This window comes from Bos indicus, chromosome 14 (assembly GCF_029378745.1).
Source record: "Bos indicus isolate NIAB-ARS_2022 breed Sahiwal x Tharparkar chromosome 14, NIAB-ARS_B.indTharparkar_mat_pri_1.0, whole genome shotgun sequence".
Classification (NCBI taxonomy): domain Eukaryota; kingdom Metazoa; phylum Chordata; class Mammalia; order Artiodactyla; family Bovidae; genus Bos; species Bos indicus.
In genome coordinates, this window is record NC_091773.1 from 76,293,233 (window position 1) to 76,319,369 (window position 26,137).

General features: G+C 40.5%; 1 protein-coding gene across 1 annotated transcript in view; it reads left to right on the forward strand.

The window, feature by feature from the left end:
* CNGB3 (cyclic nucleotide gated channel subunit beta 3) overlaps nucleotides 1–26,137 on the forward strand; it is a 187,263-nt gene that overhangs the window by 82,971 nt on the left and 78,155 nt on the right. The window contains exons 4-8 of the mRNA XM_019973506.2: nucleotides 10,203–10,348; nucleotides 11,372–11,500; nucleotides 12,298–12,506; nucleotides 20,186–20,236; nucleotides 25,505–25,591. Of these exons, the coding sequence (XP_019829065.2) occupies nucleotides 10,203–10,348; nucleotides 11,372–11,500; nucleotides 12,298–12,506; nucleotides 20,186–20,236; nucleotides 25,505–25,591 (622 nt within the window). The remainder of the gene's footprint in view (nucleotides 1–10,202; nucleotides 10,349–11,371; nucleotides 11,501–12,297; nucleotides 12,507–20,185; nucleotides 20,237–25,504; nucleotides 25,592–26,137) is intronic.

Consider the following 26,137-nt stretch of genomic DNA (forward strand, 5'->3'; position numbering starts at 1 on the left):
TGTTTCCACTTCCATTTGTCTTCAGGTTTTTTTTCCCCCCTTTGATATTTTTAGTGTTTTGTAGCATATTGTTTTGGCTACACATGTTTGTGTGTTTTGTATTTTTAAAAAAATTTAGTTGAAAAAAAATTATAGTTGATTTCTAGGACCATACTGCTGTGGCCACCAGATGTATGCTCTCAGGGTACCCCTATATAATCTGGGAACCCTCCTCTGTTACGGTAGGCCTGACTTCTGTGGGCATGCTGGTAAGCAAGGCTTTTCCCAGCCCACTTGACTGCAAGGGCCTGCCTCATGCAGTGACTGTGGCCCAGTGGTGGGTGAGGCTGGGTCCCAAATGCCTGGCCCCCAAGACTGAGGTTCAAGGGGCCACAACACTGATACCAGTCTGCCAATGGTCACAGCCCTTCATGGCTGGCTGTACAGGATAGAGGACAGCGGATGTGGTGTCAGTCCACTGGTAGATAGGCAGGTAAGCCTGAAGTTCTAATAGGCTAAAGAGAGGGTTCCTAAATGGCACTGTCCAGCACCAGTGTCCACACAGTGAAACAAGCTGCCCAAAACAGCTGCAGCCAGCATCTCCAACCCTAGAGGGAGTCCCCGTTGCCTCCTGCCTCTTCAGGAGGCTTTTCAAGATGAGCAAGGGGATCCGATCCAGGCTTCTCTAAAACCATTGCCTTTGTGCTAAGACTTACAGAGTGTGAGATTTTACATACACCCTTTTGGAACAGACACTGTTTCCACAGTCTTCTGGCTCTCCCACACAGAAGCCCCACTGATTTTCAAAGCTGGACGCTCTAGGGCTCATCTCCCCAATGCAAGACCCCCAGTCTAAGGAGCCCAATTTGGGGCTGAGATCCCTCAGTTCTCAGGAAGGACCTCTGTGATTGTGGGTCACAGATGGAGGGATGTGGGTCCTGACTGTTTCACCCGCGCATCTTCTTGTGGTTCCTTCTTTATATCTTTAGCTGTAAAATTACTTTCTGCTAGTCTTCCTGTTTTTCTCATAGGGAGTTTCTCTGTTAGATAGTTGCTCATAAATAGTTGTAATTTAGGTGAATTCAGGGACTATTACTCCTCCATTTTGACCACACCTTTCCTGGAATTTATTAGCTAATTCCTGTCTGTTACTCAAGACAGAAATCATAGGTTTTAAAGACTTTAACCAACTGGAATTTCTTAAATGAGTTGTCATTTAATTAAGCATTAAGAAGAATCTAGCAAAGTTTGCAAAAGAAAGCCAAAAATCATTCAAGAAGATTTTATTATAGGAAATAAACACTACATTTAAATGAATTTAGGAACTAATGAATGGAAATCTAAAGTATTATTTAGAGAACAAAGGTCGATTCTAAGTACTGATTTTACAAAATACTTGAGACAATAGAGGATAAAAATGACAAAATTTGATCACATTACATTTTTTTCCCCAATCAATTTTCTTAAAAATCACCTATGAAATCTTACTTGCTAAATATATAGAGTCCTCCTTAGTCTAGTCCCCATCTTGCTTTGGGTATAGCACTGACTTCCTTTTTCAAACTCTTGGCTTCCCCAACTTTTGTGACATTTTCCTTTCAGTTCCCCCTAATTGTTGCTTCTCAGTTCCTTTACTTATGCTACTCCTTAAACGTCAGCAAATTCCAAGATTGTGACCTCCCGGTCTTATGTTGTTCTATATAATTTGCACCATTTCCTCTAGAGAGGTGATTCTCCGTTCAGCCCCCAACTGACTTCCAGATCCAAATTTTCAACTGCCTGAAATATTGACTGTATTTTAAAAGATCTTGATTATTCATTCACACCTCAAGTTTACCATATGCTAAATTTAATATATTTCAATTTATCTTGCAACATTTTATATCTCCCTCTGAGTTGTCCATGTGGTATCACAATTACCTACTTTGCTAATTCTATTAGTTTCCTAAGGCTGCCATAACGAATTTCCACAAACTGAGTGGGTTCAAGCAACAGGAATTTACTCTCTCAGTGCTGAAGACTAAAAGTCTGAAATCAAGCTATTGGCAAGGTTGGCCCTTCGGGAAATTCTGAGGGAGAATCTGTTGCATGGTTTTCTCCTGGCCTCTGGTCATTGCCAGCAATCCTTGGTGCTTCTTGGACTGTAGACACATCACCCCAGCCTCAGCCCCTATGGTCACATGTCTTTCTCCATGTGTTTCTTCCATGTTTTCACTTGGCATTCTTATAGGGAGGACTCCCGTCATTAGATTAAGAGCCCACTCTACTCCAGTGTGACCTCATCGTAAACAGTTACATCTGCAAAGACTCTGTTTCCAAGTACAGTCACATTCTGAGGCTCTGGATGGACATGAATTTTGGCAGAACATTATCCATGTCTTATGTTCACCAAATTTGACATTTCCTACTGTTACACTAATCCACAGATTTTAACTCAACTCTCTTCCCTCTTCAAATCATACTTTTTCCTCATCACAATTAATTACTATCTTTCTTTTTACAATAACTTTCTAAAACATAGCTAATAATGTCCCTCTTCTGTTTATAATTCTGTTATGGTTCTTCAGTGGTCTCAATTGAGCTTTCAAGCTAAATTACAGGTGATTGGAGATCCTATATTAAAATGTTTGAGGCTTTATTGTCCTCAACAAGGCAACAGCTAATACATCTTTCCTCAGGCTTTTGAGTATCTTCCCTTTACGTCATTAAAGTATCATTCCTCCTCCTCTGTAGACTCATCCCTGATTACTATCTATTCATTTTGCCCCATCAAAGTTTGCCATCCGTTTGTGTTATGCTAAAGCTACAATCTTGAACTAGAGTATATGTATCACAGGGTGCACATGAAAACTTTCCTAGAGCCCTGTAAACACCAATGGTTTATAAATAATCAAGTTCAAAATCTATAATTTACATACATACTCTTTCGTGAAACTGGTATTCCTAAGTCACTTGCAGATGAGTTTTTCTTTCCTACCTTTCCTCTCACATTGGCTTTTCTCTCAGTTGCCAAAAAAAAGCCTGTTTCTAACCCATCCCAATACTACTATGATACATTGTCCTGGAGTGTAAAAATTTTTGCAATCCCAAACACAGGGACAATTGTTAATTATGTAATTTTTTTGCCTCTATCTGACTGAATTTAGGAAGTAAGGAATACTGTTATAATTCTCTTATTTGCTATCAATTGATTTTAGAAATGAGTTTCCTCTGAACCCTTATCAAAAAGAGAAATAAATTGTATTTTAACAACAACTAATTCTTTAGTCCTCCATAAGTACATATTCAGTTCAGTTCAGTGCAGTTGCTCAGTCATGTCTGACTCGTTTCAACCCCATGGACTGCACCGCTCCAGGCTTCCCTGTTCATCACCAATTCCCGGAGCTTGCTCAAACTCTTGTCCATCAAGCCGCTGATGCCATCCAACCATCTCATCCTCTGTCATCCCCTTCTCCTCCTACCTTCAATATTTCCCACCATCAGGATATTTTCCAATACATCAGTTCTTCGTATCAGGTGGCCAATGGATTGGAGTTTCAGCTTCAGCCTCAGTCCTTCCAATGAATACCCAGGACTAATTTCCTTTAGGATTGACTGGTTGGATCTCCTTAGAGTCCAAGGGACTCTCAAGAGTCTTCTCCAAAACCACAGTTCAAAAGCATCAATTCTTTGTGACTCAGCTTTCTTTATAGTCCAATTCTCACACAAAATCTAAAATGCTTAACCATGTCAATCAGAGATGACTATCAATAAAACTTTACTCTCATGTTTGTTTATCAAAATTTATAAAATATATTTACTGTTTCCTAAATTCTTCACCAAGGAATTATGAGGAATAATTCTTTTAAAAATATACAATATGAACTAGAATTATCAAGTATAACTCAAAAGAACCTTTGTTATAAAAGCATATTTCATTGGTTCCCTCATACTTCCATACAATTTTTTGTTTATTTTATGGAATATTGTTTCTTCATCTCCATTTTTTCATTCATTCACCAAATTATCTAAGGAGAAATACATTTATAACTTCTGTATATACATTGGTGGAGAAGAAGATAGGCAAGGATTATTGTGGAAAAAAGCTGGAAAAAAACAGAAAAGGTGGAATAGATTAGCATATTGATGTTCAGCTAACACAAAAAGAAAAATACAGAGTATGTGAAATATAGCTATGGATTAGAAATAGTGACATGCTTTATAATACAATTTTAAACATGTAACTGTGAGATATGTTTGCACAGTACAAACTGGTGCGATTAAGGGCCAATTATACAATCAAATAAGACATAGATAATTCAGGAAAAGAAAAGCATTCTCTTTAAGTCTTAGTGCTTGAATTAGACATTTTGACAGTTTGAACACCTGACTTTACAGTCAGTAATCCACCAAGCCTCAACCTTACTTTTTATGGATTTTTTTTAATGCATTGAAGTACATCAAATAAGGTCAAAGAAAAAGGTTGAAAGTAGTGGGTTTATTTATTCAATAAACATGTATTTAAAATACACCTTGTCCTAGATCTTGCAAAATATAAAGAAGACATACAGTTCCTGATCTTGAAACTGTCAGTTTATGATACTATCAAAAACAAACATAGCTTCAAAAATCCCAGATACACTAGATCATCAAGATCTTGTTGTAAGAGTTATATTCCTGAATGCTTCCTGAGTGTCCCAAGCAAGGTCCTATCACACAAAGTCCTACAAACACCATGAATTGAACACACACACATATACTTATAGACACAATTCATTTTTTCATATACCCACTACAAACAAGCATCTCTTTCTGAATTCAAATTTTTATTAATGTTTTCTTAAATCTGGTCTCCTGTAATAGTAATCTTTGTGAATTTAGTCTCTCACAATAAAAACTGAGAAATTAGACTTGATTCTTTATTTGGGTTTATCCAAAAGATCCAGAAAGTTCAAATTCTTTGATTTCTGCCTCTACAATACTTCTTTAGTCCATTTTCCCTTCATCAATTCTAACCTAACCTATTAGCTTCCTTCCTTGCCTGTATGCATTTACACTGCTCCTCTTCAATCCTCCCGTTATTGCTACCTTTCCAAAACGTCTATCAGCTCATACACCTCATTTGCGTAATATTCTCCATTGGTTCCCATTAACCTAGAGGTCAGTGTTTAAACCCGTAAGCAGATTAAACAGGAACCATCATAACCTGACCCCACTCACCTTTTCAGACCCAGCCACTACCTCTCCTGCCACCCCACCACCTGGCCCCTTACATGTACACATTGCCTTCCAGTCACACCAAAACACTTGTTCAACGTATCATATTTATTTCACATTTTTTAACATGTTGTTCTCAAGGCCAGGAGGGGCCTCATTTCATTTTTCTGTCAAAGACATTCTAACCCTTCCAGACTTGTGATGCTCTCCCTATGGGGCCACTCTGATCCCCAGGCCAAGTTCAGTGTGAGCATAGCATTCTCTATGTATGTTTATTACTTCTAATTAGCTACTTATTTACATCCTTGCTTCCCCCATTAAACTGTGAACATCCAAAGGGCTAGTGTCTGTTCAGCATATCTTTCTATTTCCAGTACGAAAAGTAGAAACTCAATAACTGTTTGATGAATGAATAAGCTTCTAGGCATACTAAGATTTTAAGCAGAAATTTATGACATGATATAAATGGCAACAAGTTTTCATCAGAAAATAAAAATTTTTTCTTGGTTTTGTGGACTGAATGCCCTCCTATTTCTATATCGTATATCAGATTTTCTTCCACTGCTGCTCCATCCTTGAATGGTTTATAAAGGTCTTAATGGGACACAGACACACCTGAAGAATCTTGATGCTGAAGCAGGACTTTAGACATTTGAAAGAGGTGCAAATTATACTATGATAATTGTAAGGGGAGAAAGACATCAATGGTTAGGGAATTTGTAAACAGTTAGATATGATTTATTTGTGGACCTGGTGGAAAATGGATATTAGTGGAGAGGGGCTCACGCTAGAGTCCTCTTTAAATAGAATGCACAGGTTACCCAGTTCCACTGTGAACCCCATGGGTTCCCATTTGGAAGGGAGACGGAAAAGGCAGATATGGATGTGAGAAGGTGAGAATGGCTGGAACTTATGTGGGTCTATGTAGACCCAGTGTTAGACTCAGGAGGGTCAAGAGTGAGTTAGAGCTTTGAGGATAAACTATGAGGAAACTCAGATCATTATAAAATATACTAGTTTATAAAGTAAGTCCACTCCATACAAGCCTTCAAGCCGCACAATTTCAAAGATGCACACACGTGTTCACACGCCCAGTAGTGTAAGCTATTCACACGTCTGACGTACATTGTCACGTGCATGCATCCTCCAGGGGCAGTTGTACTTTTGTGCGATTTGTTGTGCAGCACTGTGTACTGCACAGTGTACAGTGTCTTTATTTCAAGCCCAAGGTGTCCAGAAGCAAGTGTAAGAGCAGCGGTGATTTAGCTGGTACTGCTGAGAAGTGCCGAGCGGCAACAATGGAAACAAAAAGAAAATAACTGAGAGAGTAGAGAGAGGCGAAAAGATGGCAGACGCCACTTGTTCTTACAACATGAATTGTTCACCCATCAACATGGTTCTAAAGAAGAAGGATGAACTCATGGAACATGTGAAGTCTGCTGTGCTGATGGCGTCAACAATAAAATCGAAGAAGCAAGGAAGAGTGATGGAGGAGGTGGAGAAACTTCTCGGCGTGTAGATGCAGGATCAGGATCAGTGTCGAGCCCCACTCAGCTTAATGCTGCCTCAAGAGAGAGCTGAAAGCCTTTATGAAGACTTGAAGAAGAAACGTGGTGAAGAATCAGATGGCACACATTTTAATGCCAGCCGTGTATGATTTCATCAGTTCAAGGCTAGAGCCAACCTTTACAATGTTAAAGTAAGTGGCAAGGCAACAAATGCAGATACGGTAGCTGGAAATTTCCTGAAGTGTTTTGAGAAATTATTTATGAAGGCACATATTTGTCCCATCGGGATGTTAATGTGAATGAGACAGGACTGTACTAAAGAGGGTGCCAGACCGAAGTTGCATCAGTAAGGAGGAAAAGTGATGTCGGGCTACGAAGCAGCAAAGGACAGGCTAACTCTTGTTTGGTGGCAATGCTTCTGGTGATATGAAGCTGAAATCTCTCTTAATCATTCTAAGAATTCAAGAGTGTTGGTGTCCTTTAATGGACCAGGACCCGGCGGTCCGGAGGTGACCATAACAAAAATGAAAGAGAGAAAGAGGCTGATACACCCTGGTTTACGCAGAAAACCAATAAAGTCCTTGACGTAAGACTCGAGTCTCTCACGAAGGCACCGGGCGCCCTCTCGAGGTGGGGGTGAAGGCACGGGGCACCTTCTCAAGAGAGTCTTAGAAGCCTGGGCAGGAGAGTGAGCTAGACGGGTTTCTGCATTCCAGAGAATTAGCCGAGGAGAGAGAAAGACAGAAAGAAAGAAAGACATGGGGACCCAAGCTCTGATGGCGCAAAGGTGCCTTATTAGCAGAAATGCAGGCTTATATATCTTTAGTAAGATGATTACTCAGCTATTTCACAGGATGAAATTTTATCAATAGCCACAGTATGGATAGTCTAACACATACAAGGTCGCTGACGCTGAAAAGAGTCACTGCATGTCTCATCCCGTGACCTCAGTCCTGAGAACTGCATGCAGCTTTACTCATTCTTGGAATAGGAACTGATAAGGAACAGAGAATCCTTGAGAAACAGACAGCAGCACGCAGGACTCCTCCTGTTAAATGTTCCTGACAATCCCCCTTATTTATTATATTTGTAAAAAGGGTCTTGATTAATTGAGTTTGTCGTAAAGAGAATGTTTACTAAAGGAGATTCAGGCCTGTCTCACACAATGACCTCAGTTCCTGGGAGCAGCCTGCTGTTCCGCTTAAAAAGAAACAAAGGACTTGTGAGAAACAGCACATAGGAATCCTGTTAAACACTCCCTAACACAAGAGCCTTTATAAACATAGCCATGGACTCTCTTCCTATTGTGTGGAAGAGTACTGTAACCCCAAAGCTTGAGTCTCACAGGCAATTTTCCAGAACTGGTTTTTTCCACCACTTTATCCTGGACGTGGAGAAATATTGCTCAGAGAAGGACATCCCATTCAACATGCTTTTGCTGCTTGACAATGCTTGGGTCACCACCACCAACTCCCAATTCATGGACAACTTTCATCCTAGGATCAACATAGCACCTAGGTCATTCATCCAACCTATGGGCCAGAGAATTATAGTGACTTTCAAGAAATATTATTTACATCACACTTTGTCAGGCAGTGAAGACAAGGAATGAATCAGGAAAACCTTGTGACAACATTGGAAGGACCATAAAACTACAGGGCTTCTCTGGTGGCTCAGACAGTAAAGAATCCACATGCAATGCAGGAGACCTGGGTTTGATCCCCAGGTTGGGAAGACTCCCTAGAGGAGGGCATGGCAACCCACTCCAGTATTCTGGTCTACAAGACCATGAAAACACTGATTATGCTTGGCACGAGGTTACAGCTGTCACCAAGAATGGTATTTGGGAGAACCTTTGTCTACAGTTTGTTCACAGCTATCGTGGATTTAAGAAGGTGGATGAGGAGTCCAAAGAGGTCTTCAGCAACTTAATGACCTTCACTGAGAAGCTGGAGCGAGGTCTGCAAGAGGACGACTTCACTGAACACCTTGCTGTGCAATACAAGAAGCTTACTAAAGAAGGCCTGATGAAATTGGAGGCTCAGAGAAAGAACAAAAAGAAATAAGAGTAGAACTCGTTTTTATGCAGGGGACTTACTGTATGCTTTATTTTGTATGTCTTCTTAGAAGGGAAGTTTATTAAAGCATGCTAGATATATTAGTTTTCTACTATAGCTTAACACATTATGGCAATTCTGGAGACTTAAAACAGCAACCAGTTACTAGCTCACATTTCCACAGCTCAGAAGGTCGGGTGGGCTTGGCTGGGTTCTCTGCTTTAGGCACAACACAGTTGAAATTAAGGTACCAGCCAGGCCTGGCTGGGGTCTTATCTGGAGGCACCAAAGAAGAATCCACTTCTAAGCTTATTCAATTATTGGTAGGATGCAGTTTCTTACAGTTGTAGGACTGAAGTCCTTGCTTCCTTTTTATCTGCTAGCCAGGGATCACTCTCAGCTCCCAGAGGCTTCATGCAATTCTTATCAGGGGACTCCTTTCTCCTTCAAAGCCAAAAATGGAGAAATTCCCCGTGTGCTTCAAATCTCTGACTTTCTGTTCTGTCACCAGTTGGAGAAACTGTCTGCTTTTAAAGGACTCATTTGATTACATCAGACACATCGCTATAATTTCCGTATCTTAAAGTCAGCTGAGCCACATAACACAACCAATTATGGAAGTAAACTCCACCATATTCATTGTCCCTGGGATTACCTAGGACATGCAAGCCATGGAGACATCTTAGAACTCTGCCTACCCACTCCATTACTCTTGCCTGGAAAACCCCATGAGCAGAGGAGCCTGGTAGGCTGCAGTCCATGGGGTCACGAAGAGTCGGACACAACTGAACGACTTCACTTTCACTTTTCACCTTCATGCATTGGAGAAGGAAATGGCAACCCACTACAGTGTTCTTGCCTGGAGAATCCCAGGGACAGGGGAGCCTGGTGGGCTGCCGTCTATGGGGTCGCACAGAGTCGGACACGACTGAAGCGACTTAGCCACAGCAGCAGCAACCATATCAACTATAGCATTTTTTCTTCTCATGATACCATCTAATGACGGAATCGCAGAATCCGTTCAGTTCAGTCACTCAGTCGTGTCTGACTCTTTACGACCCTCTGGACTGCATCACAGAATAGTCATTTGCTATTTTTGGATTCTAGTTTTTCAGTGGGAAACCTGTATTGCACAGAGCACCCTATCCATTAAATTTTATTCTTGAGTTGTTCTACTCAGTTGTAGAAGGAGAAGCTAGTACATTATCTTGGGTTTTGGGGAAGAGGAAGAAACTTAATGCCTCCCCTGTAGTATCTCCTTAGGTTTATGGGGAAGAGGAAGAAACTTAATCCCTCCCCGTATGTATCTCCTTAGGTTTATGGGGAAGAGGAAGAAACTTAATCCCTCCCCGTATGTATCTCCTTAGGTTTATGGGGAAGAGGAAGAAACTTAATCCCTCCCCATATGTATCTCCTTATAGATCTGACTCTGTCACCTTTTTTTTCCATTTCATCCAAAAAGCAAACCACCTGTAGCCCCTGTTATTAACGAGTACGCGGATGCCCAGCTGCACAGCCTGGTGAGAAGACTGCGCCAAAGAACAGATTTCTACAAAAGGAAGTTAGTGCAAGGTGATATGTCCTCACCTGAGAGCAGTCCCCAAACTGGTGAGTGGTGTTACCTCAAAGTTCTGGGACGAAGGGGATGAGTGGGTATGTATCAGTATTTTGCAAATGGTTTCACTTGGGCTTCCCCAAAAGCAGTTTCCCCAAGACAATGACTTAGCTAGGAATATTTTATATTGAGGGTGGTGCAGGAGGTGAGACAGCAAGAGAGACGGGGAAGGGAGTTAAGACAATGAAGGTGTGCTAATGGCAGGGCCACTGGGGCCTGATTCAGCTGAACATCTGTGTGGACGACACATAAGAATCATCCTGGAGGAACACGAAGCTGGGAGATCAGTCCACCAACTCCTGCCCTTCGTCGGCTGAGGTCTGCTGCTGAGGCAAGCTGCTAAAGCGTTGTGCTGTGCCTAGTCACTCAGCGTGCCTGGCTCTTCGTGACCCTCTGGACTCTAGCCCACCAGGCTCCTCTGTCCGTGGGATTTCCAGGCAAGAACACTGGAGAGGGTTGCTGTTTCCTAATACTCCAGCACTTTAAGCAAGCCAGCTGGGAGACAATGCCCTGGCAGGGAGATGAACTATTATATAATAGTTTCTTTTTAAAGGGAAAGGTCTAAAATATAGTCATCATAGCTTTATAAAGATACACCAAAAAGAATGTTTTGAGCTTTACTTACCCATACTGGAAGGACATGAATAAAGCTAAAGAAGCCCAAAACTAGAACCCGTGGAATGGTGTATATTTGTAAAGTTTCTGTTCAATGTCAATCCAAAGTACTAACTACTTATGCTCCAAAATATGTGGGAATGAGGCTTGTATTTAAAATATCCTATTTGCAACACCTTTAGGTCATTTAAGTTAAACTTTAAATCTGCTACTTCTTTCCAAATTTCAATGTTTTCGTTACTTAGGTATTTTCACACACAACAATATTGTAAATGTCATAAAACGCCTCATCTGCCTGCGTGAAGGAAGATTACAAAATGTTTTCATTCCAATCTAAACTTTTTCCTCCCTAAGCTAACTTAACCTCTTAAAAAGCTTTTCATCTTTTTTCTCCTATAAAGCAAAGCCCACAGCTGTGTCATCAACCCAAGAAAGTAGTGCTAAGCTAAAAGAAGAGCATTCCCAGAAGGCACCCCTGACCGAGTACCTAAAGCGACTCAGACTTCCAAAAAGCATTGATTCCTACACAGGTACCGTCAAGGAGTGGACTGTCTTGGTGGGAGGGCTGGCTATTCCCAAGAACCCCTGAAACCCAAGCTCACAGATAGCTTCCATGTTCTCCATCCAGTATTCTGAGCCTGTCTAGAAACCAGTATTTAAACTTAAGGTCTGCAGTGGATCATTTGCCGCTTTCTAGTGAAAAGAAGATATAAAAATATTCCTGTCTATTTTTAAAGAGTCCAAAGCGGGTCCAGTCCCTAATAATCTTTGAAAAGAAGCATTCAGCAATATGTTCATTGAACATTCTCCCCACCAAAAAAAAAAAAAAAAAATCCTTATAAAATATGTCTTCTTCCATGGGTTCACATTGTGCATTTAATTGGACAAGTCCCATCCCCAGCCTCCCCCCCGGTGAGCAAGATGTAGGCCCTGGTTCACAAGCCCTGACCCTGCAGCTTCCTTAAGGACCCGCTGGAGGGTCCTGCTGCAGTTCCAGACACAGTGAGGCCTTCGGCTTTTCCTCGGGTTCTCCTCCCCTGATGCTAATCATGCAGTTACTCCGGCAGAGAGACACAGTGGCTACTACTCTAGGAAACAGGAAGGACGCCCTCCAAAGTTAGGAAAGCTGCTAAGATCATCTAACATCCCTCTTAAAGCCCGGCGCCTCGGCTCTAGTGGCAGAACCTCGTGATTGCTGTAAATAGAGCCTCGTACACAAATCCCTTATCTCCAGAGGGGAGTGCCCCAACTTGACCAAACTAAGCAACAGAATTATTTTAATGTTCTGTACCTGCCATGTGGGTTGCTCCTGTCGCTTTTTTTCCAGATCGATTCTATCTCCTGTGGCTCTCACTTGTCACCATCGCCTTTAACTGGAACTGCTGGTTTATACCCCTGCGAGTGGTCTTCCCGTACCAGACACCACACAACACACACTACTGGCTTATTACAGACCTCATATGCGATACCATCTACCTCTTCGATCTGCTATTAATCCAGCCCAGGCTCCAGTTTATGAGAGGGGGAGATATAATAGTAAGTAGGGGCTCGGGAGAAGCAGAAACTGACAAAGGAATATCAAAGACTGAACTACAAAAAAACAATTAATGTTTGCTTGTTGTTAATTTAACGTCTGAGGGACTGCATGAGTGGGTCTTTAACCACTGGAACCATCAGTTTAGTAACGACCATAACAAAACAACCGCTGAGTTCTCCCCTGTGTGCTGGGAACCATGCATCTCCCTGTGCTCTAGTTTCCTCATTTTAAAAATAGCAACAGTAGTACCTTCATAATATTGATGGGGAGACTGGATGAATTGATGCCCGTAGGGCGCCTGCAACTGTGTCTGCTGCCTGTCTTCTTTCCGCACTTCACTTTCCAGACTCATCACACCTCATTCCTCAGCATCAAGCGCCCTGTTTGATCCACCTGAGAAAGAGCATTCTCACCCTCATCTTCAACTGGATTTATTCTTACTGTTGAGGGAATTTCACAGTTAATCCAATCAATCTAAGGCAGAAAGAGAAGAATAAGTTTTCACAAGTACACACCCAAATCTCTTACACTCCCCTGCCCCCCAGGGCCCTCCCCAGCTCACTAAAAGGATGCTTCCTTTCCAACGCACGTGCCCTGTGATATCTTCGTCACAGTTCTGGGGAGCGCTGCACAGAAACAGACCCTCCAGGGCCACCCTGGGGTGAGCACAGCAACCGAGTGCATGGCACCCTAGGCTCGTACATGTTTTTGAAGATAAGAGGTAGGTTCCTTGATTTCCTGAATATTTTCTTTTAAATCCTTAGATGATTTTAAGTTATCAAAAAGCTGAAAGGAGTAGTTTTGCTTTTGTTTTGTCTTTTTTTTTCCTTTAAAAATACCATTTGATAGGGAGTGCCTTCTAATCAAAACCACAATGAGGTACCATTTCACGCCAGTCAGAATGGCTGCGATCCAAAAGTCTACAAGCAATAAATGCTGGAGAGAGTGTGGAGAAAAGGGAACCCTCTTACACTGTTGGTGGGAATGCAAACTAGTACAGCCATTATGGAGAACAGTGTGGAGATTCCTTAAAAAACTGGAAATAGAACTGCCTTATGATCCAGCAATCCCACTGCTGGGCATACACACTGAGGAAACCAGAAGGGAAAGAGACACGTGTACCCCAATGTTCATCACAGCACTGTTTATAATAGCCAGGACATGGAAGCAACCTAGATGTCCATCAGCAGACGAATGGATAAGAAAGCTGTGATACATATACACAATGGAGTATTACTCAGCCATTAAAAAGAATACATTTGAATCAGTTCTAATGAGGTGGATGAAACTGGAGCCTATTATACAGAGTGAAGTAAGCCAGAAAGAAAAACACCAATACAGTATACTAACGCATATATATGGAATTTAGAAAGATGGTAATGATAACCCTGTATATGAGACAGCAAAAGAGACCCAGATGTATAGAACAGTCTTTTGGACTCTGTGGGAGAGGGAGAGGGTGGGATGATTTGGGAGAATGGCATTGAAACATGTATATCATATAACAAACAAATCGCCAGTCCAGGTTTGATGCAGGATACAGGATGCTCGGGGCTGGTGCACTGGGATGTCCCAGAGGGATGGTATGGGGAGGGAGGTGAGAGCGGGGATCAGTATGGGGAGCACGTGTACACCTGTGGTGGATTCATGTTGATGTATGGCAAAACCAATACAGTATTGTAAGTAATTAACCTCCAATTAAAGTAAATACATTTAATTTTTAAAAAAGAAATCTTTCCTAGGAAGAATTCTAAAGGCCAGAGCTAAAGTTATTGCAACAATCTATTCAAACCATTCCTTGTGCAGACTTCAGAGCACCAGTTAAGTCGGCACTCCTCTAAGCACGCTGGCAGGTTGACGAACGGTGATGACGGCACACAAATAAGAAGGAAACACCACGCAAGAAAATGAGCGCTAATTTCAACCTCCATTAGATGCACAAGAAGGGGAGAAAAATCAATGTTTGACAAATGGAAAATGACAAAATCAGCAAGGAGAAACTTTATTTTCAATTTTCGAAGACATCTTTGCACATAATGGAGTGTTAAAACCAAGAAAAATAACCAATAAAAATACACTCAATGGGCTCCATTTAAAACTCATTATCACAAGCCACAAATATAGAGCAGGATCTAATTGCTTCGTTTGTTCAAATGAAGTTTAATGGTTTCTTTAACTCAGAGTAGGTAGTTTTAGACTTTAAAACTTTGATTACATGTCGCTAAGAGGACGATCCGGAGAAGGCGCTGGCAACCCACTCCAGTACTCTTGCCTGGAAACTCCCATGGACGGAGGAACCTGGTGGGCTGCAGTCCATGGGGTCGCTGAAAGTCGGACACGACTGAGCAACGTCACTTTCACTTTTCACTTTCATGCATTGGAGAAGGAAATGGCAACCCACTCCAGTATTCTTGCCTGGAGAATCCCAGGGATGGGGAAGCCTGGTGGGCTGCCGTCTATGGGGTCACATAGAGGCGGACACGACTGACATGACTTAGCAGTAGCTGCAACAAGAGGACGATCCAAGTCGAGTAGCCAACCTGAGAGTCTCACTGCAGTTGAGCTATTCATGTGACCTTTATGTTACACCTCCAAGTTATTCATTCATTCAACAAACATTTATTACATACCTACAGTTACCAGATATTCCAGGCAGAGTACAGAAATATTAATTCCTGAAAGGCTTGAGGGAAAATAGATACCAGATTGAGTGCTGGAGGCCGCAATAGAGGGAATGGTGAGTGTTTACAAGTTTTCCATAGTATTTATGTGCAATATCTTTCTTCTGAAAATGGTGCTCCATAGAGAGCAGAATTTTGATTCAAGGACCAAAAAAAAAAAATCTCTTTTAAAAATTTAGGAAAAAAAAAAAAAAAAAAGATGACAGCCCACCCCGACTGGGCAACCTAACCAACAAGCAACCAACTTGTTGGCATAGAAAAAAAAAAAAAAAATCTCATTTAAAATGTCCTTCATTGACAGCAGGAGTAGAGCTGGCAATGACCGTCTGGGTTATTTAGATGAGATTTGCACTCACAACACTTTGCTGAGCCTGCCAATCACAAGGATCCATGGAAACCCTCAGCACCTTCTGTGAAAGAGGTGAAAGCGTTAGTCTCTCAGTCATGCCTGACTCTGTGACCCACGGACCATAGTCCACCAGCCTCCTCTGTCCGTGGAATTCTCCAGGCAAGAATAGCCATTTCTTTCTCCAGGGCATCTTCCCAACCCAGGGATCGAACCCAGGTCTCCTGAATTGCAGACAGATTCTTTACTTCCGAGCCACCAAGGAAGCCCTTCTAGTGACCACGTCTATCAGGCCTGCCCTTAGAGTCAACTGCCTTTGGTGATTTAGTTCCTATTTATAAACTGATCTGAAGAAAATTAACCACTCTCTTCTCTTTGCTCTGCAGATTTTGCTCATACTTCTGTTATTTACTTGGTATATAACCATTAAGCTCACTATGACGTAGCAGAAATAAATAGTAATAGACTAGGATCAAGTTTCACCTCTGAAATTAACTTAGAATAATACTTGAAGAAAATAAATTCACCCTTTCATTGTGTACTATCTTTGTCATCCATAAAACAGAACTATTACACCCACCTCATAAACTTATTGTGAAGATTAAATAAGACAACGTGAACACCTAGCCATGGTCTGGCTTCTAGAAGGTGTGCAGTAAAGTGCTGACTGAATCAAATGATGAATGTCCACACACTAACTTCCTTTCATCTCCTGTTTGTATATGTGGTCTCCTTTCTTACCTGATAAGTCTCCTGAGAGTAGGGACAGCATTCAATTAATTTCCCTATTTACCTTAGGAAATCAGAGGATATATTCCAGATATATTTGAAGGAGTGCGTGAATGGCAGTCTTAGCTCAAGGATCTTTTTTTTCTCTTGAATAACTATTTAATCTACATTGTAGTTATTTTATGGGCTTCCCTAATAGCTCAGATCGTAAAGAATCCATCTACAACACAGGAGAACTGGGTTTGATTCCTGGGTTGGTAAGATTCCCTGGAGGAGGGCATGGCAACTCACCCCAGTGTTCTTGCCTGGAGAATCCCATGGACAGAGGAGCCTGGTGGGTTACAGTCCATGGGGTTGCAAAGAGTCAGACACGACTAAGTGACTAGCACTTTCACTTTTCACATTTTAAAAAATAAGTGCTTAATTGTCCTCAGTTAGCAAACTGATCTTCAGAAGGCTAACGACGCCAAATATATTTAATGTGCCAAGAAGAGAGGTTTTAGAAACCCCAGACGGCATTTTCATATAATCTAGCAAGTTTTCAGAGAAGGCAATGGCACCCCACTCCAGTACTCCTGCCTGGAAAATCCCATGGATAGAGGAGCCTGGAAGGCTGCAGTCCATGGGGTCGCTGAGGGTCGGACACGACTGAGCAACTTCACTTTGACTTTTCACTTTCATGCATTGGAGAAGGAAATGGCAACCCACTCCAGTGTTCTTGCCTGGAAAATCCCAGGGACGGGGGAGCCTGGTGGGCTGCCGTCTATGGGGTCGCACAGAGTCGGACATGACTGAGGTGACTTAGCAGTAGCAGCAGTAGCAGCAAGTTTTAGCACACTTCCATTTATTCCATCATAGGATCAGAGACAACTCTGAAAGCAAAAGTATGAATATGCTAAGAAAATTCTTCCAGAGTTGAAGGATATGGTTACACTTTAACATAACTTCTTAGCACTTGAAATGTCTGCTTGTTCCATATAAGCTTTAAAGCAACTGACTCATCTTACTCAAGCTTGGTACTTGATTCAACATAAACTTATATATACATATCTGTGTCTACCTGTGGCTCAGGATGCCATTTTGTTTCAGAGAAAACAATTGTTAAATAAGTTTGTCGTTTATTTTCTAATACACTTCTGTAAAATTTGATAAGTAAAATGAGGTGGTGGGACAGGAATTGGAAAGTTAGCTAACCGATTTTCAACACTGTTCAAGAGCAGCTTAAAACTTCTGAACATGGACAGCCTGGATAATAATGTTAGAGGATGCTGCTTCCATGTGTCCAAGTTATAATACTTTGGTTGAATAATTAATAATACACAGTTTCTTCCTACCTATAGCTAAAATCGACAAATATAAACTCAATAGTAGTAGTAATAGTAGTCACTCAGTCATGTCCGACTCTTTGCAACCCATGGACTGTAGCCCGCCAGGCTCCTCTGTTTGTGGGATTTCCCAGGCAAGAATACTGGAGTGGGCTGCCATGCCCTTCTGCAGGGAATCTTCTCAACCCAGGGATCAAACCCACGTTTCTTGAGTCTCTTGCAATGACAGGCAGATTCTCTACCACTAAGACCATCTGGGAGCCCCATCAGTCCAACATTAGCATTAACTCCTTTAGGTCTGAATATGAATGAATGTCTTTCTATTACTCTACCTCTTATCACACATTCAGTGCTCATCCATTATGTGTTAGACATTGTGTTAGGAGCTGAGAAATGGAGGACAAAGATATGATCCTTATCTTTTTAAGTAGCTCAGAGGATGAAGGAGAAATAAACAAAAGAAAAACGGTGGCGTTTTGTGATGTGAGTCATGACATAGGTGAGCCCTGGGTGCTATTTGATACAGAGAAAACCATACAAAGGAGGGAACACTTGGTCCACATTCTGAGGAATGAGTTGAAATTGTCTGCACACCTTTGTTCCCCAAAGAAAAAGGAAAAAATATGTCCCAAGCTCTGGGAACAGCAAAGTCAAGGCATCACAGTAGGAAATTTGGTGATGCACTTCTAAACAGAGTGAGTATGACATGCTGCAGGAGGCGAGTGGACAGAGTAGAGCTTTGTGTACATGAAAGGGAGCAGGTTTTTTTTTTTTTTCCTTTAGGTCGTGTGATATCATGAATCAATAGAATTGTTAGTGATCTACAGCGATCATCTCACTGCCACTGTAGAACTGATCTAAGAGAGCATGACTCAAGGCAAGGAAACCAAAGCCAGAGGAGAAAATAGGCTTGAGAACAGGGCTGCCCAGGTGTCGTGAGTGGTAAAGAACCCACCTGCCATTGCTGGAGACCTAGGAGATGTGGGTCTGATCCCTGGGCATGAGAAAATTGTAGGAAGGAGAACCAGTAGAACTTGGTTGCTGGTTGGATGAGAGCTGAGCGAGAGGGCGTGGTGTGGGCTCATTGACTAGGGAGATGATAACGTGCGTGGGATACTCAGTGAGAGAAGGAGTGTGGTCAGGCTTCAGGGGAAATGGAGATGATGCTGAATTCACGTTTGTTGTAGGCTAACTTTGCGATTAGCAAAACTGATAAGTGAGGAGCCAATTGCTGGACAGGTTAACAGCTCCAGAAAGTGGTATTAAATGGAGGTAGAGGTTTGGTAGCATCAACATACCTAGTGACTTTGAAACTCTGCAAGTGGATGAAATTTCCCAGGAAGTATAATTAATATGAAGAGAAAAGAGAAGAAGGCTGAAACCTGGGAAATATTGACTTTTAAATGGTTAGTCAAAGAATGCAAGTGGGACACTGAAAAGTTGAAACTGAAGAAGTAAATTCTGTATAGACAAGACAAAATACGCTCCATATTCCTTTACTGACATTTAATAGGATTTAAATATGGCCACTCTTATTTTGTTTTGCTTAATAAAGACCCATATTTTGAATTACACACTTGCACATACACGGAAGTATATTGTATAATTATTGAGAAGAAGAAACTCAGCCTAATACAACTTCATCTGTATAAACTTTGTTAAACAGGCTGCAGTTTTGAAATGAAGCAGTTTTTTTCAACTTCTTCAGTTGAAACTGAGGAAGTAAAGAATGGCATTACAGATTCTTGGGAAAAAGAAAGTTTAAAATTGTCCCCAAAAAGTCAACTGCTTCAAAAGTTTTCTTCATCTCTTTGTTCCTTTACCTGTTCATCCACTCAAATATTTATTGAGCTTTTAATATTTATAGTCACTAGTTATACACAGTTGCTAAACAAAATCAACCCTGTCCAGAAATACATTATCATTCACAGAGTAGACCGATTTTAAATAAATGGGAACGAAAGGTATGTGTGATTTCAAAACACAGTGAATGCCATAAAAGAAAAGTGAAAGTGAAAGTCGCTAAGTCCTGTCCAACTCTTTGCGACCCCAGGGACTGTGTCCATGGAAGTCTCCAGGCCAGAATACTGGAGTGCGTAGCCTTTCCCTTCTCCATCGGATCATCCCAACCCAGGAATCGAACCGGGGTCTCCTGCATTGCAGGCAGGTTCTTTACCAACTGAGCTATCAGGGAAGCCCCACCATAAAAGAATGATAGTGTTATAAAAGACCCCCTGGGTGTGCTCATTAGGAGATCATTGGTGGCTTTCAAAACTGTAGCCTTGGTGAAAGTGAAGAAGTAAGCAAAAGTCAAATCACCATCAAATTACCGTTTATTGAGGAATAAATATGAGGGAAGGGCATAGAACAAAACAAGGTAGGCAACTCTCTAAGAAGCTTGAGTGTGACAAATAATTAGAAAAAATACAAAAAGAAAACAAAGCCAAGGAAGGTTTATTGATTTAAGGTATGTAAAGAGGAAGCATATTTATAGGCTGAAATTGGAAGGGCCTAATAGAAAGAGTTATAAATATTTTTAAGTGAGAATATATTTAATAAAATTGCATAAAATTAATATGAATTATAATGTATTTCAGGTGGATTCAAATGAACTAAAGAGACACTACAGGAATTCTACAAAATTTCAGGTAGGTGACTTACAATTCCAAAATCCAATATCATTTTGAGTTTAAGTCCATCCACAAATTTTTACCAAAAAAACTGCCTCCTTTCAAAACTGCAGCCTGTTTAACAAAGTTTATACAGATGAAGTTGTATTAGGCTGAGTTTCTTCTTCTCAATAATTATACAATATACTTCCGTGTGTGTGCAAGTGTGTAATTCAAAATACGGGTCTTTATTAAGCAAAACAAAGCAGAGTGGCCATATTTAAATCCTATTAAATGTCAGTAAAGGAATGTGGAGTGTATTTTTGTCCTGTCCATACAGAATTTTAGCCTCCAATTCATGTAGCAAGATGATGTAAAAGTCAACAAAATTGTTTCTACTCCTATTTCATTCTTGTTCATATAACATAAAATACAGTATGAAATAACTCAGGGAACCCTGCTCAATATTCTGCAATAACTTAAATGGGAAAAAGAATTTGAAAAAGAATGTACATATACATGGGCTTCTCTGGTGGCTCAGACAGTAAAGAATCTGCCTGCAATGCAGGAAGATCCTCTGAAGGAAGGAAGGAAATGGCAACCACTCCAGTATTCTTGCCTGAAGAATTCCATCGACAGAGGCTACGGTCCATGGGGTCCCAAAGAGTCAGACACAACTACACAACTAACACGTGTACATATACAAACATATACACTGCTGCTGTTGTTCAGTCACACAGTCACGTCCTACTCTTTGTGACCCCATGGATTGCAGCATGCCAGGCTGCGTCTCTCGAAGTTTGCCCAAGTTCATGTCCATTGCATCAGTCATGCCATCCAGCCTCTCATCTTCTGATGCCCTCTTCTACTTCTGCCCTCAATCTTTCCCAGCATCAGGACTTTTCCAATGAGTCAGCTGCTTGCATCAGGTGGCCAAAAAACTGAAGCTTCAGTTTCAGCATCAGTCCTTCCAATGAATATTCAGGGTTAATTTCCCTTAAGATTGAGTGGTTGGATCTCCTTGCAGTCCAAGGGACTCTCAAGAGTCTTCTCCAGCACCACAGTTCAAAGGCATCAATTCTTTGGCACTCAACCTTCTCTACAGTCCAGCTCTCACAACCGTACGTGACCACTGGGCAGACCATAGCTTTGACCATATGACCTTTGTCAGCAGAGTAATGTCTTTGCTTTTCAGTATACAATATACATGTATACATCCAACACCAGGGTCTCCCTGGTGACTCAGCAGTAAAGAATCTGCCAGCCAATGCAGGAGACACGGGTTTGATCACTGAGTCAGAAAATCCCATGGAGAAGGAAATGGCAACCCACTCCAGGATTCTCACCTGGAAAATCTCATGGACACAGCAAAATGGCAGGTTACAATCCATGGGATCACAAAAGAGTCAGACATGACCCAGTGACTAAACAACAGCATACATGAATATGTATAATTGAATCATTTTGCTGTACACCTGAAATTCACACAACACTGTTAATCACCTATACTCCAATACAAAATAAAAAACTTTTAAATAAGATAAAATCTCTAGAAATTGTTCAAATGGCATACAGCAAATAAAAAAAGAAGCAATTATATAGATAACATGGCACCTTCTTTTTTTCAAATAATTGTATAATATTATTTTTTCACCCATATGTAGTTTTTCACCAATAATTATCTGTTGTTGTTGCTGTTCAGTCACTGTTATGTCTGACTCTGCAACCACATGGACTGCAGCACACCATGCTTATTCACTGTCTCCAGGAATTTGCTCAAATTCATGTCCATTGAGTGAGTGATGCCATCCAACCATCTCATCCTCTGCCTTCCCCTTCTCCACCTGCCTGCAATCTTTCCCAGAATCAGGGTCTTTTCCAATGAGCTGGCTCTTCGCATCATGTGACCAAAATGCTGAAGCTTCAGATTAAGCAACAATCCTTCCAATGAATATTCAGTGCTGGTTTTCCTTTAGAATGGACTGTTTGATCTCCTTGAAGTCTAAGGGACTCTCAGGAGTCTTCTCCAACACCACAGGTAAAAAGTATCAGCTCTTTGGCACTCAGCCTTCATGGTCCAACTTTCACATCAGTACGTGACTACTAGAAAAATCATAGCTCTGACTATATGGACTTTCTTTGGCAAAGTAATGTCTCTGCTTTTTGATACACTGTCTAGGTTCGTCATAGCTTTCCTTCCAAGAAGCAAGCGTCTTTGAGTGTCATGGCTTCAGTCAGTGCAGTGATTTTGGAGCCCAAGAAAATAAAATCTGTCACTCTTCCATTCTATCCCTTTCTACTCACCATGAAGTGATGGAGTTGGACACCATGATTTTCATTTTTTCAGTGTTGAGTTTCAAGCCAGCTTTTTCACTCTCGTTCATCCTCATCAAGAGGCTCTTTTGTTCCTCTTCACTTTCTGCCATTAGAGTAGCATCATCTGCATATCTGAAGTCGTTGATATTTCTCCCTGCAATCTTGATTCTAACTTGTGATTCATCCACCCTGGAATTTCACATGATGGGCTTCCCTGGTGGTTCAGTGGTAAAGAATCTGCCTGTAATGCAGGAGACGCAGGTTTAATCCCTGGGACAGGAAGATCCCCTGGAGAAGAAAATGGCAACCCACTCAAGTATTCTTGCCTGGGAAATCCCATGGGCAGAGGAGCAGGCTACAGTCCATGGGGTCACAAAAGAGTCAGTCACGACTTAGCAACCAAACAAAAACACTGCATGTAAGTTAAATAAGCAGGGTGACAATATACAGCCTTGTTGTACTCCTTTCCCAATTTGAACTAGTCATTTGTTCCATGCCCAGTTCTAACCATTGTTTCTTGACCCATATACACGTTTTTCAGCAGACTGTAAGGTGGTCTGATACTCCTATCACTTTAAGAATTTTCTAGTTTGCTGTGATCCACACAGCCAAAGGCTTTAACATAGTCAATGAGGCAGAAATAGATGTTTTTCTGAAACTCCCTTGCTTTCTCCATGATCCAACAAATGCTGGCAATATGACTTCTGATTCCTCTGCCTCTTCGAATAATTATTTACAAGGTAGTTTATTATCTTTTATTGTTTATCTAACTCTGAGAATTAGGCAGAGAGTTGAGGGTGATCCAAGCTTACCCAATCTGTATGACTGAACTCCAACTTCCCATTTCAAGGACACTACAGTGGCCTCAAACTTTGTAAAATACACAGATCTAAGTTTAGGTGCCAGATTGTCCCTGTTGGCAATCTATGGTGATTGTAATTTCTTTCGATCTGTTTTCATCTCCAACTAATTTTCTTTGTAAAAATTTCCCACAGACTTAGACATAGTCATAAAAGATCTAAACTGCTTTGATGAACTCTACAAAGAGAACTAACATTCTTTGTAAGTGCTACAAAGCTTATTTCAAACTCTTAATCACTTTCTTGAATTTGAATAAATGCAAATAAACTCACATATTTAATTTGGGTTTCTAAGTGTAAACTTTCACGTTTAATTGAGGTCACTTCTTTTGAATTTCCTTAGCACATCCCACAGGTCATGTGTGAAGTGAAAGCCAATCAGTCGTGTCCCACTCTTTGTGACCCCATGGACTATACAGTCCATGGAATTCTCCAGGCCAGAATACTGGAGTGGGTAGCCTTTCCCTTCTCCAGGGGATCTTCCCAACCCAGGGATCAACCCAGGTCTCCGACATTGCAGCCAGATTCTTTACCAGCTGAGCTACCAGGGAAGCCCAAGAATACTGGAGTGGGTAGCCTATCCCTTCTGCAGCTGATCTCCCTGACAGAGGAATCAAACCGGGGTCTCCTGCATTGCAGGTGGACATATAATACATGTCTTATAGCATTGTGTTATACCTATTTTTGTGCTTGGTTATGCTATCATTGACTGTTAATTTCTTGTGGACAGAAACAGTATCTTAACTCCAATGTGCTTTGCAAAGTTCCTTGTACAGAGTACAGTGTTGGTCATTAATTCAATTTTCTACAATTCAGTGAGAAATAAATCATCTCTATCTACACAAATCCATGACAATATGTTAATATCAAGCACAACTTATTGACTGTCTGCATGGAAAAGTCAAATGGGCCTTCAAGCAATTGGATGTTGAAATAGCACTAGACAAATCAGCGATTCTGTGCTCCTGCTTCCTCATTTATAAGACATTATTATAGTAACTCTATGTACACCTCTCAACTTGTCAGGAGGCCCAGTATCTGTAGGATAAAATCAATAAGGTTTGATGACATTATGCATTTTTAAGCCAATACTTCTAGTAAAGCATTTGTTTATGGTAACTAATCTGGTTGATTCAAACTGACAGTCCCATTTCTTTCCAATATCACTAGGCTTTGAAATTCTAGTACACAATTAATTACTTTAACTTTTCATTTCATATGTATGGCCTTACAGAAAATTCTTAACTGCTCTTAATTATCTTAAATAAATTAAATGTTTCTTTAATGTACCCTATTTTTCAAGATAACATAAAGATGAATGAAAATGAATCATTATCTTACATAAAAATTTTTATTGTTATCATTGAAATCAAGAAAGTATGCAAATATGATGCTGTCATCTCACAATTACCAAGGTAATATAAAGCCAGAATAATTTAAATACATCACATATTTAAAATATGTTTTTAGCTATAATGGTACTTTCAATACTTTCTCCCATCAGAACTGATAATTAATTATAAATGGAACTGATTTCTTTCCTCTCATCTCTGTTAGCCTATACAGTCTGTGACAGATATGCTCCCTGCTGTTTGTTGTTAACAATATGATCCAAAGTAGAGAGCAGTAGAAAGAACTGAAGCATCTGGATGTACCACCAACAATATAATCAGCCTGACCACTGGAGAACTGGTTGAAATATAAAAATCTATCACTACAATGAATGTCCAGTTGTTTCAAATAAAATCAATAATGAGCTTGAGCTTCAGTCCAAAAACCCCAAGTTCAAAATACTATTAAAATATATTCTAACAGTAGCAACCATGCCATCTCTGAAATACATATGACAGCTCAACAAAATTCCAGACAAATGTAACGCCTAAGCTTAGCAAGATCAGATGCATGAAGCTGGCAATGAAATTCATTGGCCAGAAGCTATGAAATAGTGCTCTTGTTTTCGTGGTGTTGATCTACCTTTCAGTGACACCATGAATATCTAACTGAAAACAATTTTATATTAAACAGCAAATAATTTGCAGTGACTAGTTAACTTTCACATACACTGTTATGTCCATTTATGTCCAAAACCTTATGTAATCACATCATAATTATGAGTATGTTCTTCCAACAGCTGGATATGGCATCAATAATGCCCTTTGATGTTTTCTACCTCGTCTTTGGGCTTAATCCAATATTTAGGACAAATAGGATGCTAAAGGTAAGATTACTATATTTAATTGTCTTCTTCTTCTAATAATGGAAATCTTCAAGTAATTTAAAATATCCCAATTGTTTCCAAAAAACTGTCCTCCCTTTTTCTGCCCTCATCAATGCTATAAATTTTAAAAACTGAATGAAGGGAAAACATCATTATTTCTACTGATAAAAGTTGCTTGCTCTTGGTTGTTTTGAGTCTGTACCTCATAACAGGTATTTTAAAAATAGGAATGCTTTTGTATTTCTAAATACAGCTATAATTATGAATGAATATTTTATAAATCTATTCTTTTCCACTTGTCACTTTTTATTACATAGTCACTGAATGCTTGGAACACTGGGTTTAAAATGAGGGTGTCAGATGAGATGACCGCTAAGCTATCTTACTCATCTAAAATTCTACAATTATAGAAAAATGCAAACACTTTTGCATAACAAAAGTATTTATATAGTTAGAGCTCAAATGTTCATTGAGAGGGAACTAGTTAAATCGCAGTACCTCTATACAGTAGAAGACTTTGTAATGTAAAAATAAAGAGGGAGTTTT